The 18456-nt window shown below is 39.4% G+C and overlaps 1 protein-coding gene across 2 annotated transcripts in view; it reads left to right on the forward strand.

The window, feature by feature from the left end:
- Positions 1 to 2865: 2865 nt before the first annotated feature.
- The window catches only part of RAB28 (RAB28, member RAS oncogene family), a 52849-nt gene continuing 37258 nt past the window's right edge, over positions 2866 to 18456 (forward strand). Inside the window, exons 1-3 of one of the 2 annotated variants that reach the window (XM_064151437.1) lie at positions 2866 to 3274; positions 9518 to 9614; positions 13025 to 13113. In XM_064151437.1, coding sequence (XP_064007507.1) covers positions 3197 to 3274; positions 9518 to 9614; positions 13025 to 13113 — 264 coding nt within the window. In that variant the 5' untranslated portion in view covers positions 2866 to 3196. The remainder of the gene's footprint in view (positions 3275 to 9517; positions 9615 to 13024; positions 13114 to 18456) is intronic. The other variant, XM_064151438.1, reaches the window with a different exon arrangement.

Raw genomic sequence — 18456 nt, forward strand, 5'->3', positions numbered from 1 at the left:
TTCTAAAAACCGACATGCTGTCTCTTTTCTAGACAGTCAACTGCAAACACTGATGTTTATCTGTATTGAGTAATCTTTGTAGTTCCAAAATCGTGCTTTAACACAGAAATGCTTATTTAAATAGATCAGATACACGGTCTCAAGAAAACCTTAAGCCCATGAATGCTGTATTCAAGGCAAAACAGTTCTTTCTATAGGTCACTCGTTTAGTTGATGATATAAACCTTTAATAAGCTTGAGTGATTTGTGGAGGAAAACTGAATATAGTCTAAAAAGAGAATTAAGTTTGAGGGTGCATATTGTAATACATAAATTTCTCTGTCATTTTTCAGATGAGAATAAATGTAGCCTGGAGACTTGGAGCACCTTCCTTCCTAACCATCCTGCTACTGCACATGCAGTCTTAATCCCTCTTGATTTTCATCTTGGGCACTGAATAGAACCCTGCTTCTCCCAGATGCACCAGGAAGCTTCGACTTCATATTTTATGTTCTTTCTTAATGTATCTGAGAAAGAATTGGCAGAAATATGAGCAGTTCCAGAAGCAGCGGTTTATCAGTCACATGTCTGCCCTGATGTGAGATGTGAAGCTTTTATATGCCTAATGTTAACTGTAGAACCATTCAATACTATAGAAATCATAAAGGAAAATTCCACATTTGTCCCCGTTGCTTGTCCTCCCAAGAAGTGCTGTTCATCTGAGCCCCAATACTGATCTTGCTGAAGTTTCCAGTTAAGAGAACTTGTTGGATAATTAGACTAAGAGATGATTTGAAGTGGAAAAGAGTTGATGAGTAACACGCTTAATTTGTTTTGAAGTACGAAGAAAGCGGCAAAGATGTGTGTCTGGTTTTCCATTAGAAATTAACATCCTTTCTGCTTTTTTTCCTTCCTTTTTTTTCCCCCCTCTCCCCAGAATGACATTGGCAAAGCATTTGGCCTCAATTCTGCAAACACTTGTATAGATGAGTAATAAAGAATCTTCTTGATCCTGCTGAAGATTGAGTAAAATAGTGTACTTGTAATACTGGAAACTTCTGAGATATATTTTGTGAAGGAAACTTGAAAGAGACTGAAACAGGAATGATTTTTATCCAGGCATTACATAAAGCTGTAGGACTTATTTACGTACTTGATACACATGCATAAAATGAGTGCATAAATGAGAGAGGATGTTTTGTGCCCGTTGCATGAGTTGGTAGAGCACAGACTCCCCTCGAGCCCAGCGCTAATTGCTTCTGTTTTAACTAATACATTTTCTCTTGTGTTTGGTACTGATTGGCCTGTGCCTAAGATCATTTATAACAAATTCTTGATGACCCCAATTGATCTTCCTTGCCCCTGGGTGACTTAGGTGGCCTGTTGGTGCTCTTCAGGAAACCCAAGAGTGTGGAACACACACAGTTAAGTCAAAAGCAAGGAGAAACAATAAAAAAGAGCTCCCCAAGGAATGGCCATAAAGTACCCCTAATTCTAGGTGCACGAAGACCCAGGCAAGAAGTTGCTGGATTAGGGGAGTGTTGGTGGTGGGAGGCGCTCAGACAGGGACCTCAGGAATACAGGTTGGTGAATGTGTAGACAGATTGGACCTCTCCAGTATTAGAAGGGCATCAGTGGTGGGAGGCACTCAGATGGGACCTCAGGAACCTCAGGATGGGGCGAGGTGCTGGAAAGGCTAAGGGCTCCAAAGGACAAAGGAGCAAGAAGACATGGATAAATATACCTCCTGATAGTCCATTGATGGTAATGGTTTCTAATTGAAGAGATGTAAAATATACTAAAAATAGAGATAAAGCAAAAATGATATAATATTGCATGACAGAATGGCCAGAGGAAAAGATAAGACCCAATGATCTTTATTGGCCTTGATATGGATGGGTTTGTCAAGCTCTGGATATATATGCAAATAGTAAGGAACTGTTTAGTGAAGAGGAAAGTGATTATGCTGCCTGCTGGAAATGGCATATTTGGTCCAAGGATGTTATAAAGGTATTAAAAATTAAGACTGAAAAGCAGGATGACGATCAGGATGGGAGGAAGACTAAGGAAAACAAGTGGGATCCTTTAGATTCTCTTCCTTCCACATCCCCCCCTCTAGCACCCCCTTGGCTGGTCATTAGGCCGACAGCACCTCCCGCATCCCCTCCTCTACCACTGCCCCCTGATGATGGCACCTCCCTTGGTGCCACCCCACAGATACCCTTCTAATCCAGATCCAGGAGTGAAACCAAGACGTAAAAAGGGCGTTAGAGTGGAACCGAGAGAAGTTAGGGTGTTAAAACTAGAACAGGAGGCAGATAATAGCTCAGAGAGCGAGGGGGAATCACAGGAGGCCACCACGGGAACTACCTGACTATATCCTCTAAGGGAGATGTCACTGGGAGGAAATCAAGGGGGAATAGCCTGTGTGAACGTTCCTTTGAACTCTAGAGAGATAAGGGTATTCAAGAAAGAGATGGGAAAACTTCTAGACAGTACTCTAGGAGTACCAGAGAGGTTTGACCAGTTTCTGGGACCAAACACCTATACATGGCAAGAAATGCAGTCCATCATGGGGATTCTCTTCACCTGAACAACTAATTCTGCCCAATTCTTGTATGCTAGTCCTGAGGGGATAGGAACATTAGAACGTGACTGTCTAAGCCGCATACAAATGCAGACCAAGGTCTGTTGGGACTTAGAAGAGACAGAAACAGCGAAAGGAGAAGGACGCTCCGCAGGGCTGGGAGGAGGGCGCGGCCCCACAGCACACGCCCAGCGCAGCCACTACCCCGCCCCGCGCCCCCTGACCCCGCGGCTCTTGGTTACCGCGCGGGGCGTCGCTTCGAGGCTAAGCGGCAGCTGCGCCGGGCGGAGACTTGGGCAGAACCATTTCTCTAGCCGCTGGCAGGGGGAGGCGGAAGTGAGGGTGTGGTGAAGGCCCCCTGCTTGCGTCCGCAGCAGGTGTTGGACTTGTTGCTGTAGCGCTCGCCCGCCAGCTATCCGCTCCCCCTTCCCTCCGCCCTCGTTGGTTTCGTCCCGTGCGGGCAATAGCGACGGCGGGCGCACGGAGAGAAGATGGCGGCTACGGCCCCTGCAGTGCTGCCGGCTCTGTGACCGCCGTGCTCTCTTCTTTCTGCTTTCTCCTCCTCGCCCCTGCACCCCATCCTTCCCGGTTGCCCTTCGCCTCGTCTTCCCTGCAGGGCGCGCAGGGACCATGTCGGACTCGGAGGAGGAGGAGAGTCCGGACCGCCAGCTCAAGCTAGTGTTGCTGGGGGACGGCACCACTGGCAAGGTCAGTGCTGGCCTCCGTCGGCAGCCCCTTTTCTCTCGCCGCGATGTCCTGAGGCCCCTTTCCGGCCTTCTGCCTCAGCGCTCATCCTGGCTCTCCCGGTGAGGAGTGGGCAGCCCACGGCTGCCTTTGAAATCGCCCTACCCGGCGGCGTGACGCCGGCTGAGCGCGCCTCCTTCGCTCCTGGCCCCGCACCGCTTCTCTCCGTTGGCTCCCCAGCGTGTTTGGGGCGGGTTTGTAGCGGAGAGTTAGGACGGGCCTCCATCGCTCCCTGGCTGGCCGGCAGAAGCGGATTCTTCGCCGGGGAGCTTCTCTCCGCGGCCGCCGGTATCCGCTCGTGCTCGGCGGGGGTTTCTGTACCCCTGCGGCACCCGAAGAGTCTTGGTCAACATACAGACGTGTACGACTTTAATCCAGTTCTCTTTAGCCTTAATAAAAGAAGCCGCTAATAATGTTATTGCTGCGGTGCTGCCTGGTATGGAGTTTCTCGTCGATCGCCGTACGCTGTTGATGGGTGGCGAATGGTTTGGCTGCGGTTGCTGGAGTAGCCCGAAACTGTTGTTGGTGGCTGCCAGTGCCCAGGAAGGGCCTGGGGTGGGGGCTGAGGTGTTTCGGTTCCCTCCGAAACAACGAGCAGGAAAGGTTGTTTAGCAGGATCTCCGGAGTGTCTTCTTTTCAGTTTCAGAGCTAATAACCTCTGCGTGTGGGTAGAACAGAGTTTGTCCATTTGAGTTACTGTTTCAGAGTTTGGAAGAACACTTCTAGGTCAATGTAGTGTTTTTTTTGTGGTGACTTGTACTCTCCCCCCCCCCCCCCCCCCCCCCCATCTATAATAAACATATTTGAGTAATGTTGTAAAAGTTTGTGAGCAAGTTACACTTTTTTAAAAAAGAAAAATGTGATGGAGACCAAAGAATATAGATAAGAGGCTGCTTTTTTATCCATTAGACTAGTCACTGATATTTACTATGCATGTGTGGACATATCCATTACCATATGTAGTCTGAATCCTCTTGTGATGTATGCTTGAAAGTAGTAATTGTGTATTGGAAGAACACTTTTTTTCCCCTTTGATCTTTAACTTTTGAAGATGCAAGGAGGCAGAAGGTCTGCCTGCTTCACAGGCCATATGAAAAGTAGAAATGGTATTAAAGGTCATGTAAATGCCTTGGCTGCTATTGGTAGAAATAAGTGGTGTAGTGAAAATACATGCATGGTTTTGCTCTCTTACTTTTGCGGAGCTCTGTGAAGAAATAAAACATTTCTTTTTGGTCTCAAGTGATTCAAAACCCAGGCTAAAGTGATACTATGTTCGCCTGAGTCAGTAAATGCACAATTCCAAGCAACTATGTGATGAGAGGTTAATAAATGCATAGGATTGACAGCTGAAGTGCTGTTTCACTAGTAGCGTTCCCCAGGAGTTTTCCATTCAAACTGAGGAATCCTTTTGCTACTGCTGTTCAGCACCTTGTGGCAAGACCTCTTGCCAAACATGGATTTTCAAGCATTCTTGAGTTTTGATGTATATTCCTGCTGATTCCTACCTCTCACTTGGGAGCTGCCACTCACTGAATCTCCTGCTGGCTCTAGGAGCCCAGTGCCTCAAGTGCAGTTTATTTTGCATGAGTAGCAGCTGTGCTATGGTGGGCTGCTTTTCCTCCTGTCCCCCCTAGATGATGCTGTAATAGAGGCATCTTCCAGCTGTCCTAATGGCCCAGCAGCAAACTCTTGCAATAATAGATTTATTGTAAAATCCTCTAAAAATAAAGAAGTGATTGGGTAATGGAATGGAAGGATAAAATGGACCTAGTGCTATTTAAAGCATCTCAGAAGACTAAATTGTTGAAGTTCCTCTCCTTTGTGGGCTGCTCATTCTGCTTGCTTGTTGAAACGTGTATGTCTATATGTTTTCAACTCTCACCAGTCTGCTCTACGTCTGGTTTACAGCTGGTCTTTGCACACACACGTTTAGCCTCTCATGTACTGTGTAAGATGTTGGGGTTTTACTTCCTCTTGCTGGAATTATCAGACAGGAGGAGCGTAGGAAAAAAATTAACGTATCTTCAAAATACTGTATCTTGTGTTTTGTGTGAGGTGTTCACATCTGACTTATTTTCATGTGTCACCTGTCAAAAACCCTCAAAATAAAAACACAAAGGGGGAAAATTATTTCCTCCCTCTTTGCCATCTGGTATTGTCCCTCAGTTTTCCAGAAATAAAAGAAAAAAAAAAAGTCTGAGTCAGCTGGCCAAAGGTGTGAACTTGCTTTCTCTTTCCTCTCTCGTTATTTAGAAGCATTATGATTTGGGTTCTGTGTAAGAGTTGGTGTCAGTTTGAAAACAAACCAGTGTCAGTTCAAGTTGAGGGTAATGTTTGTGTTTCCACTAGCTAGGAACGATACTATTCCATGAGGCAAGAGAGGGATGTTGTGCCTCTGTTCATTAGTTTTGTGGTGGTTGAATGAATAATTGGATACTTAGAATGTGAAGGGTAAGCAAGAGCCAAAGAGAGAATTTAAAAGAGAAGAAGGAATGAGGGGAATGAGACAAAGTGGAAACTTAGTATTATAGTTAGAGATGTTAAGGAAGTGCTAAATTGTAAAGAAAAGTTGAGGACATCAAGATTGGTTAGGAAGAAGATAAAAGGGAATAACAAACTAGGAAAATCATCTGTCAAGAAATCAGAAGTGGGGACAATGTGAGATGAAAATAGCAATTATTAATTGCAGTTTGCTTTTTAGTTTTGGTGACACCAAGGTACATATGTACACAGAGCAGTGCTGTGCATCTAGATTTTTAACCAACCTGATCTTCCTGAGCCAGAATTATTGCTCCATTAAAATAAATGAGCATTGGTACTAATTGAAGAAACCATGCTATGGTCCAACTGTTTCTACTTCTGCAGCACACAGATTGGTTTTTGTCCCAGTTTAATACAGCCTGCTCTTACAAGCCCCCTGCTCCCCACACAGATGAGAGGGAAAGTAACACTCCCCCCCCCTGCTCTAGGTTGACATAAAGAGTTGAGATTAAGAGTTCTGCTGAAGTGATACAATGCACAATTACCTTAGCCTGTTTGCAGAAGAGTGCAGTGAAATGCAGGAGCAAGGCGGTGTCAGAGCTGGCTGCTATTGCTTGTTCTGTTTGACTTTTTCCCCTCTATTTACTCAATATGCAGGTGTTTAGGAGCAGCTTGTCAGCAGTTTATATTGTCAGTTGTTGGCACTGAAAGCAAGAAATTCTTACCTGACTTGAGAGGTTTAATTTCATCTTCGTGTGTTTCCTAAAAATCTTACCAAATATCCCATTACAGTTTGCCCTTAGAATACTGCCATTTTTTGTGTATTATTGCTTACTACTCTCTTGATTGCTGTATTGTTAGAACCCGCAAACGTTTTTGGTTTGTCTGAAAGGAGGGAGTTTGTAACATCAACATTCAATAATATATGTTGCTATTCAGAACAGCATATGAACATTTGCCTCGAGTTATTTAAGGCAAATGTGTGAACTTGCCGTGGCCTAATGGAGAATCTTCTGTGACAGTTGATGGTGTAGTTGTCTTAGAAGGAATGTAAAGGAGCAAGGCCTTCTTGATATCACGCTATCCTCTGATCTCTATGTCAATGGCTGACATTTTATGAATGGAGCATAATCTGTTTGGGCTGCAGTCACTGATCACTTGCTTTTCCAGCCACAGTTCTACTGAACTGTTATGCACCTTTCCTTATTTTGCACATGGGTTTTACTCAGCGTGTCCAACAGGCAAGCCTGTTATGCAGCATCTTTTATGGCAAGCGTGGCAGGAGACAATTTTAGGATTGAAGTCAATATTTGCATTGTAGGGGTACTTAAATATTTATGGGCATAACATCTTTTGTTTACTGTTGTGTAGAAGTGTGAATTGTTGCTCTTAGTATTTTTGTGGATAAATGCTTGTTCTGTGGATAGAGAACTCTGGTTTGTTAATCCAACACCACCTTTGAGATCTAACATTTAGTAGGAAAAAAAGTTAAAAAGAGTTAGTCAGTGATTTTCTTCTGCAAATTCCTGTGCATTCAAGAGTGCAGGCGAGGAAAACTTTGCCATGCTGTTGATTACTTGCTGCTCTTATTGGTTGGCTGTTAATTGAATGTATGTTATTTGTTTTTACTAACACTCTTGGAAGTCCTTGGTGAACATTGAGTGTCACAGAGTGATAAAGCTAATATTTACTGAGCCCTTAAAACAAAAAGGGAGTGGTTGCTTATTTAATGGGGATCTAAATTAGTGTGTGGGAGAGTATAGAATGCCATGATATTGTCAGATGATATTTTAATCTGTACTCCTGAGTACTGGTTACTTTCAGAAAAGGAAAATTTTAAGGAGAAAACTGTATTGTGTGTTATTGCAACATTTTTATTCTTGCATGCATCCTTAAGGACAGATTAACAATACTGTCTTTGTAGCCTTGACATGCTAATTATTGTCATTAAAAGAATCAGTTCGACTGACTTTTTCAGTACTACTGTCTAAATCTGTATTGAGTTTTATTTTGTGCATCTTGTTAGTAATACTCTTACATAGCTGCAGGCAGAAGAATTTTCTCATGATTCATGCTCTCTGGTCTTCACCCTTTGCACAGTGATATAAATACATAAGTATACTCACACTATTTCTAGTTTACTTGCTGTTTTCTCCTGTTTATTTATTTATACTCCTCTTGGGACTTGGGTTCAGTGAAGTAAATGAAAATGCTGCTGTAGTCTTTAATTGATTCTTTGGGTTACTTCCTAAACATATCTTCTGATACCAAAATATCATTTATTCTATATATAGAACAAAGATAGGAATCTAAATGTGAATCGAGAGCCAGCAAAGAGTAATCTTTTGTTATTTACTTCGTAGGTAATTTAATAGTGAGTAGATGCTTGCCTATTGATAAAAGAGCTTTAATGCTCAAGCTTTGCTGATCACGTTTTCATACAGAAAAGAGTAAGTTCCTTTTCCTTCCTGTCTACATTTTACATTATTAGCATCACTCAGATCTGTTCTAACCATGCTATTAATGGAACTTCCCTATTCTCATTTGTCAGAACTCTTGGCATTTTGCCATGGCATCTTTAAATGCACTCTAACCACAGTTTCTATTGACAATTGATGCGAGTCATCTCTTTGCGTCTTGAAGAACAGAAAACTGGAAAAAAAAAATCCTTCTTGCCTGTTTGGGGTTTTCTTACTCAGTGTAAGCGTTTTGCGAGGCTATTAGGCTCCCCACCTCCACCCCCCTTTATATATAAATTCATATTTAGATTATTTTTTCCCTACAGTTTATATTTTCAGATGTCAAGAGATTTGGAAGTGTATGCTACTAATTTGGTGTGGCATGTATCTTATTTATGTGAGATGAATTTTTAATATAATATTTATTTTTCCCCAATACAAACTTCTGTATTCTCTATGGTTGTACCTCTCCTTTCTTTCCTTTCTTTTACCATTAGTTTTTTTTATTCTTTGCTTCCACTTTTCCGTTTTTAATTTTTTCAATAGAAAACTTTAATTGTTAAAGACCATAAATGTCTTACACAGGTTAGTTGTGTATCCTTTCAGCAGTGTGTAGTAAAAGCTGATTATTAGGCCAACAGTGTAATGGTCTAATTTCATAAATCACAAATTCAAACTAATGTTTCCAAAGTCCTGCAAATGTGCATCCTTAACATGGGCTTAGTTTTTCCTGTGTGCGAGAAAGTACACTTCCAGTCTGAGACATCATGAAATACCTGATCCTGAAACCTTGACTCCTGCCCCATTCTGGAGCCTCTCTGGAACTAACTGTACGGTGCAGATATCTGTTCCCTCCCAGGAAGCTGATCTGGGATCATGGTGTTTTGTACCAAGGAGGACCTTTCTTTTGGGAAGGAATGGTTTTTAAAAATATTAAATACTCTTAAGGTATGGAAAGTGTTACTCAGATTTGTGTCGGTTTGAGCACACTAATGATAACTCATTCAAATCTGTGTAGTGTTTTGTGATCTGAATAGCATGGTATCTTTGAAGTACCAAGGAAACCTGTGTCTTGCTGTGCTTTTACATAAATTAGAAGCCTTTGCCGCCACTTCTCATTATGTTGGAGTTGGCTGGAATGCCTGGCAGTCCAAATCCATGAAAGCTGTCATCTAAGAAGTGTCTAACTGTATTTCATAGTAATGGTTTAACATCAAGTGCTTTTCTGCTTAAAATGACAACTTAGTTTGCTGTTGTTCTGTTTTAGACATCCTTAGCCACACGTTTTGCCCAAGAAACATTTGGAAAACAGTACAAGCAAACCATAGGACTGGACTTCTTCCTGAAAAGCATAATGCTGCCAGGTAAGAGAATGAAGCTAACACTGGGCAGGTATAAGACTGAGAAACAAATTCTTCAAAGTAATGTATACTAAATAAGCCTAGTACAGTGTCTTTGCCATAAAAGTTAATTAGGTTATTAGAGAAAACTTATTAGTACATTCTTGCCACACGCCAAAGGGTTATGCATTTGCAACTTCCATCTTTAAATAAAACATTAAATTCAAATGAAAGGAATGCTGTCTATGTTCATGGGTTTTACTATCTGTCCTTGAGTGTGTTGCCTGTCCATGTGGATAGTGTAACATGCAACAATGAAAGGAACTGTAAGTATATTTCTTGAGAAAGTATGTGTGTGTTGAATGAGATTATTTTTTTTTTCATAAATGAAATATACAACTTGTATTTGAGTTGTGTGAGAGAAGTATAATGCAGCTATGGATTTGCAGTGCTCTAATATGTGAATGCTGTTTTATGCAAGGCAGCATGAAATTGCTGGCATTTAATAGACCACTAAAATTTAGGGTCCCTCGGCACTCATAAAAATACAGTTTGAGCATTCAAGATGTTTCACTTCACGACGGCAAAGAAACTATTTAGATGCCAGTTGCAGCACTCTGCATGGAAAATGCAAAGAAATAATTAAAAAAGAATAGTTGCTGGTAGAAGTTTATCTCTGAACAATTAGGAGTTTGATTTGTGCTTGCTCAAAGTGTGAAAGTATTTCATTAAATACGATTTCTTCTGGCTTCAGAAGTTAGAAAAAGTATTTGTCATTAAAAGCTGTAGTGAGATCTGATAAAGTTGATGCAAGTTTTGTAGTTCTGTCTGTTTTTTCTTTTGAAGGGTGAGAAGGGAAGCAGACTCAGAAATGAGGCTTTTAGCTATAACTTGAAGTCATAAGAAAATATATACAGTTCTTGGTCTTATTTTGTTAAAATTATATTGCCAATAATTCCTTGATTATGTTTATATATTAAGTGAAACAGAATAACCTTTTCAGACTATTCCTGCATTCACTATTTTGGCTTGGCCATTTCACTGTAATTTTTAGTATCTGGTGAGTGATAAAGTACCAAATTTCAGTGCTTATTTCTCCATAAAATCAACGGAATAATTTTTATTATTGTCCTGCTCATGCCTCTAAAAATACCAGTGTGCATAATACTTAACAGCAGTACTTGCAAGCGGAATGTGTACACAAATCATGCAGTGTGCATGCTGAGAACCTGCATTTTGCAGGTTTTTTCCCAGCTATTAGTACATTACTGAGACTCTAAATATTCTTGAGTGGAAAATTTGGAAATTGATCAACCATGGGTTCATTAATGTTTTGCTTTCTTCCAGTTTATTTGTAATGAAAGCAGGATGTAGATGGAAATAGCATCAAAGCACCAACAAAGTCTGTAAATCTATTTTCCTAATTTATCATTATTAAAATAGTAACATTCCTGAAATGTATTCATAGGAAGAAGCATTTCTCTGTAGGTTATAATTTTGATTTTTTGCCTGTGTGTGTTGAGGTGTATATGAATTTCTGTGATTTATAGGTGAGGTGAACCGCTGATGGGGCGTGAGAGGGGAAGGAAAAGGAGTGTGAGGGGGGTGACATTTCTCGATACTGGAATTGGAAGCAGTACTTTAGTGGATTTGTCTAATTTCTTGATTGGTTCTGGGATTGCAGAGCTGCTGTTTGCTTGAAATGTTAATTCATACTGCTGCACAGATATGATCATCTGTGTGTCACCAGGAAAAAAAGCTTTCATTTCTCTTATTTAGTAGGAGAATTGATGAATACAGATGCTTCAGCATTTGCATTTTTCCCCCTTCTTTATGTGTAAGTAAAGAATTTAGGAGTTAAAGTCACCGATTTCTAGAATTGCACAGGAGTTTACATTAGGCCACATTAGAAATGTGTTTTAGCTTGTCAAAGTACTGTTTTCTAGTATTTCTAGATTTCTAGAATTGCACAGGAGTTTACATTAGGCCACATTAGAAATGTGTTTTAGCTTGTCAAAGTACTGTTTTCCTGTCTTTTTGGCTTTTTTAAAATAAAAGCTCTGTTTGTCTCTAGTTGTTTTAGTAACTGATGCAGTTTTGCAGTGAATAATGTAAATATTTTACATGGTGAAACAATGTACTTTAATACAAATAGTGAATTCTTTGAGTAATTTTGAACAGTATGACTTAGTGTTCAACTGTTGACAAATTTTCTTCATGCAGTTTGGTCAAAATATTTTTTTCTGAAGCAAATAATTTTCAGTATATTTATTGATGCAGTATCTTGTATAGTCTGGATGCAACCACTGTGGTTGGATTAACAGCCTGAAATATTGGGTTCTTTCTCATTTGACTCTGGAAATTGTGATGTGGAATTTGTTGCAATTTTGATTTTTTTTTACACTAGAAATTAAGGTAATGGGAAATTGTGATTATTTTTTGAGTCTAGAGAATTGTTACTAACATGCAAGTCATTTAGGTTAGAAAAATTTTCATCAGACCTTTCTGTGTTAGAGTTTGGTGCTTCCAGGTAATCAGTAGTTTTGAACAGTTATCACTGTGCCAAATGAGCCAAATGATGCTTTTAATATGGTTGTATGCTTGTGCTGACATTCATTGCTGTGTGTATATGTTTAGTCTGTGGGTTTCTGAGTTGTTAGCTTGTAGATGTGTGACTTGCAGGATATGAAATATTTTGCATTAACACTGATTTTTGTTACTTTGTTTCTGAAAACCTGTTCAGATTCTGCATAGTTTAGAGACTGTTTAAAGGGGGAGCTGTTCGTAGTATAGGTACTTTGAAGATTAAATTATGCAAACATGAACAAATATAGTTGCTTGCTTTGGGGGGGTAGGTGGAGTTAATAATCGTAGTTTGCATCCTCATCTTATATATGTGCCAGAATTTCCATTTTTTAGTGCCAGCTATATAATTCTTTTAGTCTAAGAGCATCAATACCAAAATGCAGTTACTGTGCAGATTTTCTCTGCTGCTAGATTTGTCAAGATTTGGAGGTATTAGGGGGGGAAGGGACACAGAGCATGAAAGAATGTGGTTAAGTTGTCATTAATTGTATTATGTTTCAGTTCCAAGTACCACACTATAGAACTTTGTAAAGTTTTACTCCTTTCTTCAGTGAAGTTGTGTAATTTTCATTTGGGAATGTTTTAGTTTATGCAGTTTCAATGCTCTTCTGTTAATATTAAATATGTTAGTATTTAATTGCATTTAATGACTTAGCTGAGCACAGGTGATTTTTTTTAAAATGATACAATCATCTCTGTGTTGAAATGTAGCTCCTATTTATTTTTATACTTGTAAAAAGCTGTTACTTTTTTTATACTATCAGGGGAGGTAAGAGAGTTCTAGTATATCTTTAATTTGTATCTAATTTTTCCAGGTTTTGCAATATCTGTGCCATTTTCTTTTTCAGGAAATGCAAATGTTACTCTTCAAGTGTGGGATGTAGGGGGGCAAACAATCGGAGGCAAAATGCTGGATAAATATATTTATGGAGCTCAGGTAAGGTATCAAAGATGATCATTGTATCAGGAATAATTATGTCAAATTGACTGAAACTTTCTTCTTAAAATTACACATTTTTTACAGGTTGTTTTGTAGATCTGAGAAAAGTTGAATCTCTGCTTAGTTGCTACTAATACACCAAGTTTAGTTTTGGAAAATGGTTAACTTCTTAGAGTTGCTTAAAAGGCAAAGCAAAGGTGCACGTTTGTACATTCAAATAACTCTCAAGAACAGATGTATGCTTCCATGCTTTGTGTCTTAAGAAAAGCAATCACAGTAAATAGTAAAGGCTATTTGGATATCCACATGGTAGATATAGTGGCTGCTTTTAGAACAGATGCCTCCTGGGGGGAAAAAGTAGAAGGAGGAAATTAAGGCCAATCCTACACTATTAAACTCATACATTCAACTGGGGTTATAAGAGGGCAAACAAAAGGAGGCAACCAGGTCGCTAAATATTTTTGTTAGGACTTCTATTCAGTGAAAATTAAATTTATCTTGAAATTAAGTAAGCAACTTAAAGTGAATGGTAGGATTAAGCAAGAGGTAAATATTAGAAAAGTATCTTGAATTATGAGATAATTTAGGAGGATGCCAAACTTCTTAACATAAGTGAAACCTAAACTCTGCTCTTGAATTTGGAGTATGTAATGAGAACAACATGTATAACATGTTTTATTATATAATGTTTATCCTCAAAGAAAACAGATGCTTCCAAGCCATAGCAATGTGGAATCCTAAAACTTGTATTGGACAGAAACACTGTAGTAATAGGACAGCATGGGAATCACTAATTAAGGAGATTTAGATTTATTAATAGGATAAAATCAAATTTATCAGCTTAACATTTTGTCACATTAAAGTGTCTACATGTTTTCAGCTGTTCCATCTGTTTTATTGCATTTTCTTATCTTTTTAAATAAAAACCATTTGCTGCCTTGTTAAAGCAGCAGGAGAAAGCAGCTTCCAAGACAAGGAATAATTTGATCAATCACAAATTGTTGCTACATGCCTGAAGTAAACTCAATGAGGAAATAAAAGGCTGTTAGCTTTTTTTGTACTGAATTTGATGATAAACTTAGGAGTTTCTTATCAGCAATAGCAGGTCAAAAAGTTAGTATCAGTGTCCCAAACTCGAGGAAAAATTGATATGGGTAAGCCTAAAGTCATGGAAGTTTAGTTTTCAGTCATTCTGAATACCTTAACAAAAAAACTATGTAAATCTTGTCTCCTTTAGTCTCCTCCAAATGCTCATTGTGACCCTATTTTTTTGACGAATGAAGGGCTGCTCTCTCTCCCATCATTGCACATACTGCCAGTGCCTGTAGTAGGCTTCTTATTATCAAAGCTGACTTGTAACAAAGTATGTTACAGCACCTGCTAAAGACACATAAAACTATGTTTATTTTCATCTATTAATGAAACACCAGGAATAATTCTGATGAACACTGCTCTCTGCTCTTTTCTGTGCAGAAGCTTATTTCATGTTGAACTTCTGTAGCTTTGCAGAAGAAAAAGAGAAGTACAGCGAGTAATAGTATTTAGAAAGAAAAGTCATTTTAAGTACAGGTAAAATTTCCTGTGATTGGACAGCAAAACAGCAAAGAAGTAGCTGGGAAGGGCTAGCATGGAATTAGCAAGGATAAATTGTGCCCAACCAACCTGATTGTGTTCTGTGGCTAGATGATTGGCTCAGTGGAGAGGAGGACAGTGAATGTCATTTACTTTGACCTCAGAAAGGCTTTTGACATAATCTCCCATAATATTATTGCAGACAAAATACAGAGAACCTGACTGCGTGGGTGAACCACAAAATGACTGAGAAACTGAATGGACAGCTGTATTCAAAGGGAGATGATCCATAGCTCAGTGTCTTACTGGTGCCTGGATATAAGTTGTGTTCCTTAGGGGTTGGTATTATGGTGATATCTTTTGTTAATTCTTTGAACAATGGAACAAAATGTTGTTTGGAAGTTTGCAAACTATACCAAGTTGGGGAGGAATGGTCAATATGCTGGAGGGTAGGGATGCTATTGAGGCAGACCATGAGCAGCTGAAGAATTGGACTAAGAGGAACCTTGTGAAGTTCACTGAAGACAAATGGATAGTCCTGCGCCTCTGACCTAATAAACTTTTGCAGGCTGGAAATCAGCTGGAGAGCATACAACAAAGGGTTGTGAAACTGATTAATGGGCTGGAGCATTTCTTCTATATGAAGAAAGGCTGAGAAGGTTGGGACTGTTCATCCCAGCGAGGGAAAGTCAGGAGCATCTTACTAGTGTGTATAAATATCTGAAGAGAAAGTGTAAAGGAGATGGACTCTGGCTATTTTTAGTGGTGCCCAGTGACAGGACAAGAGGCAATAGGTAGAGAACCACAGGAGGTTCTATCTGAGTATCAAGAAACACATTTTCTCTGAGAGGGTGACCAAGCACTGGCACAGGTTGCTTGGAGAGGTGGTAGAGTCTCTATCCTCTGAGATACTCAAAAGCCATCTGAATGTGATCCTGTGCAACTGGCTATAGGTGACAATGCTGAAACAGGTGCCTTGAAGCAGATAATCTCTAGATGTGCCTTCCAGCCTCAACCATCCTGTGACATGGCTTTGGAGAAAAGAAGATAGGGGTCCTACTGGAAAAAAACAACAACAGTTGAATAATAGTCATCAAAGCACACTTGCAACAGAAAAGCAAACTGGGTACTTACCTGCTTAGTAAGAATGAGATAAGCAAACCAAGGAAGGTGATTATCATCTTTTCTGATGTTTTTGAGGTTAGATTTGGTATGGTGTGTTCAGTTTTGCATTCCCCAGTACAAGAAAGTCTTTCAAATATTGAAATAACTAGTGAGAGTTGCTACAAAAGCAGTATGTATCCTTAATGGTGTGTTGCACTTGGTCAACAGGTGTAGTGGAACTGGGATTTTAAACATCTTGTTTGTAATTTCACAAGCTGTCCACATACATATAGAGTAGATTATTTGGGTCTGCTGTAGAAGTCATGTTCATCCGCATATATTCTCCAGTGTAAGTCATTCAGATTTCAGTACATATGTAGAATAGCTTGCAGCATGTGTACAGTGCATCATGCTGTTATCCAGTATTTGCAGATACTCATAGCCTTGTATGGATTTCATCTGGTTCATTATTGTGAGGTTCAGAAGTCACAAGTGTCTGAATTCTTGGTTTTCCTGTTCAGAAATCCAAATATAAACAGTCGACCTACTTAAGAAATACCATGACCATCTGGAGATTGAAATTTTGAATTTACCATAACTGAGGTTATCTGCATTCTAGACTTCACTTGATCTTGTTTGAAACTCGATCAGGATACCAGAGGGAGTAAGTAGAGCTTCCACCTATACTTTATGGCAAGCCTTACCACTGGAGGTTTCCTTCTCTTTAAATGAGAGCTGAGTCAATTCTCTAGGATAAATGTTATTTTGTTAAGTTACTATTAAGGAGCTATTTCTTTCATTAAGTTCCCTGGCTTGTTGTACCATCTTTTAAAATAACAGTGCCAGATATGGTGATGGGAACCTACTTAATTTGCTTGCACAGTTGTGGAAATTGTAATTCCCTTGTTTTGAAGCAGTTGCTTTTTTTCCCACCCATTTTCCCTCTGATGTTGCTCATACAGAAGAACATAGCTGCTGCATCCCATCTTGGTAGCTGAATTTCACTGATGGGTCAGAAGAACAAAGAGCTCTTTGATCTTTTTGAATAAAAGGTGCTAATAACCAGTTTTCTGTCCATGTTGTGTTGTCTCAGATCTGAGAGAGGAATTGTATAGTTAGTTACCACAGCTGAACCGATAGACAGCAACTCATTCAGTCACGTGTTTGAGTGACTTTATCCTCAGTATCAGCAAAGACAACAGCTGTTAAATGTATGTAGAATGTAAACTTTTTTACAAATGAAAACATAGCATTTCTGCAGATGTGCAAGATACCATTCTCAAGTTACTCTGATAAAATCAATATTCTTTGAATAGAAAAAATAGGAACTTATTTCATGAATATTAATGAAAATCTGAAAGTTAATTCCTTTGTACTAAAGTCAGTCATAGGATGAGGGCAGCTGAGGATAAACCTGAAGAAGAAAGCATATGGCTTTAATTAGTGTTTTTTGTAGCTTTCTTTTACTGTGCAAAACTTGACACTTTTCAGATGTACATTGTTTAGTGTGAATATATTGTCTGGTTACAAGATGTCCATAAAAGCAGTTCTGTTGTGTAATAGCACTGCTGCCTTTGTGTGGTAAGTATTTCAGGACTGCTTCCATCTCCTACCTGTAATTGCTGCTCCTGCCCATATATCTAGTTTAAAGTATCTTTAAAAGCTGGCATACTTCCTAACTTACCTTGTTAATAGAATAAAGGTACTGCAGACTCTACCTTCTCTAGAGACCAGCAAATCATTTCTGCAGCATTCTGTTTCCAGCGACCTGTTTTTGAAAATACTCTCTAATTCCAAAACAAAAAGCACTCACATATGCACTAATAAAGGCAAAATATCTCTAGCTAGAGTGCAATTATGCAAGCAGGGACTATTTGCCATGTTGCTGGAGACTAGAGAATTAACGTGCTGTTCTTGGCATGTTGTCTGCCATGTGTTTCAAACCCTTCCCATGACAGGGAAATGCTTTACTTTTGTGTAAAAAGGGTAATGTTAGTTTTCTATTGTAATTCCTTATGCCTAATAGGGAAACGACAGCTTTTATCTTCAAGTTCTATACTACACATACTGTAAGTTTGTGAAAAACGTGGATTTTTATGAAAGCATTGAAGGGATTTCTCTGTTAAAGAAAGTGAAATAAATTTTAGCTTTGGAGTTGTGATGAGTCCTTCATTAATTATCTAGATCATACTAAGTTGCTTATAGAATACTGTTATGGCACAAAACAAAGCAAGAAGGGTTCTGTATGAGCTGAATGCTGTGCTTCCATACTTTGCATCTCTAGGATGTCATACCTGCCACCTTTGCTGTGTAAGTATAGCAAATCTTGGCAAGATTCCTAAAAAGAATAGTGAAGGAAAGAATATACTTTAGAGGTAATGCTTTAGGTCACGGAGAAGGGCACTGAAAGGAAGTTTTGGTGAGCTAATTGTGAACTGTGATGATTTCTTCCACACCATATCTGCTGTTAATACCCTTTCTTTCAAAGGTGTAGGTAGGCTGCATTTGGCTGGAGAGCTAGCATTTTGATAAAGAATTAGTTAGAAACAGAGCTGGACAGCCTTAAATGCTCAGGTTCTATTAACTTTCTCTTGCGTCTAGCTCTGATGAGACTTTTCAGTGCTGAGGACGGTTTAGATAGTCTGCTCTGCTTTTCTGCAGCCT

This window comes from Pogoniulus pusillus, chromosome 11 (assembly GCF_015220805.1).
Source record: "Pogoniulus pusillus isolate bPogPus1 chromosome 11, bPogPus1.pri, whole genome shotgun sequence".
NCBI classification, from domain to species: Eukaryota; Metazoa; Chordata; class Aves; order Piciformes; family Lybiidae; genus Pogoniulus; species Pogoniulus pusillus.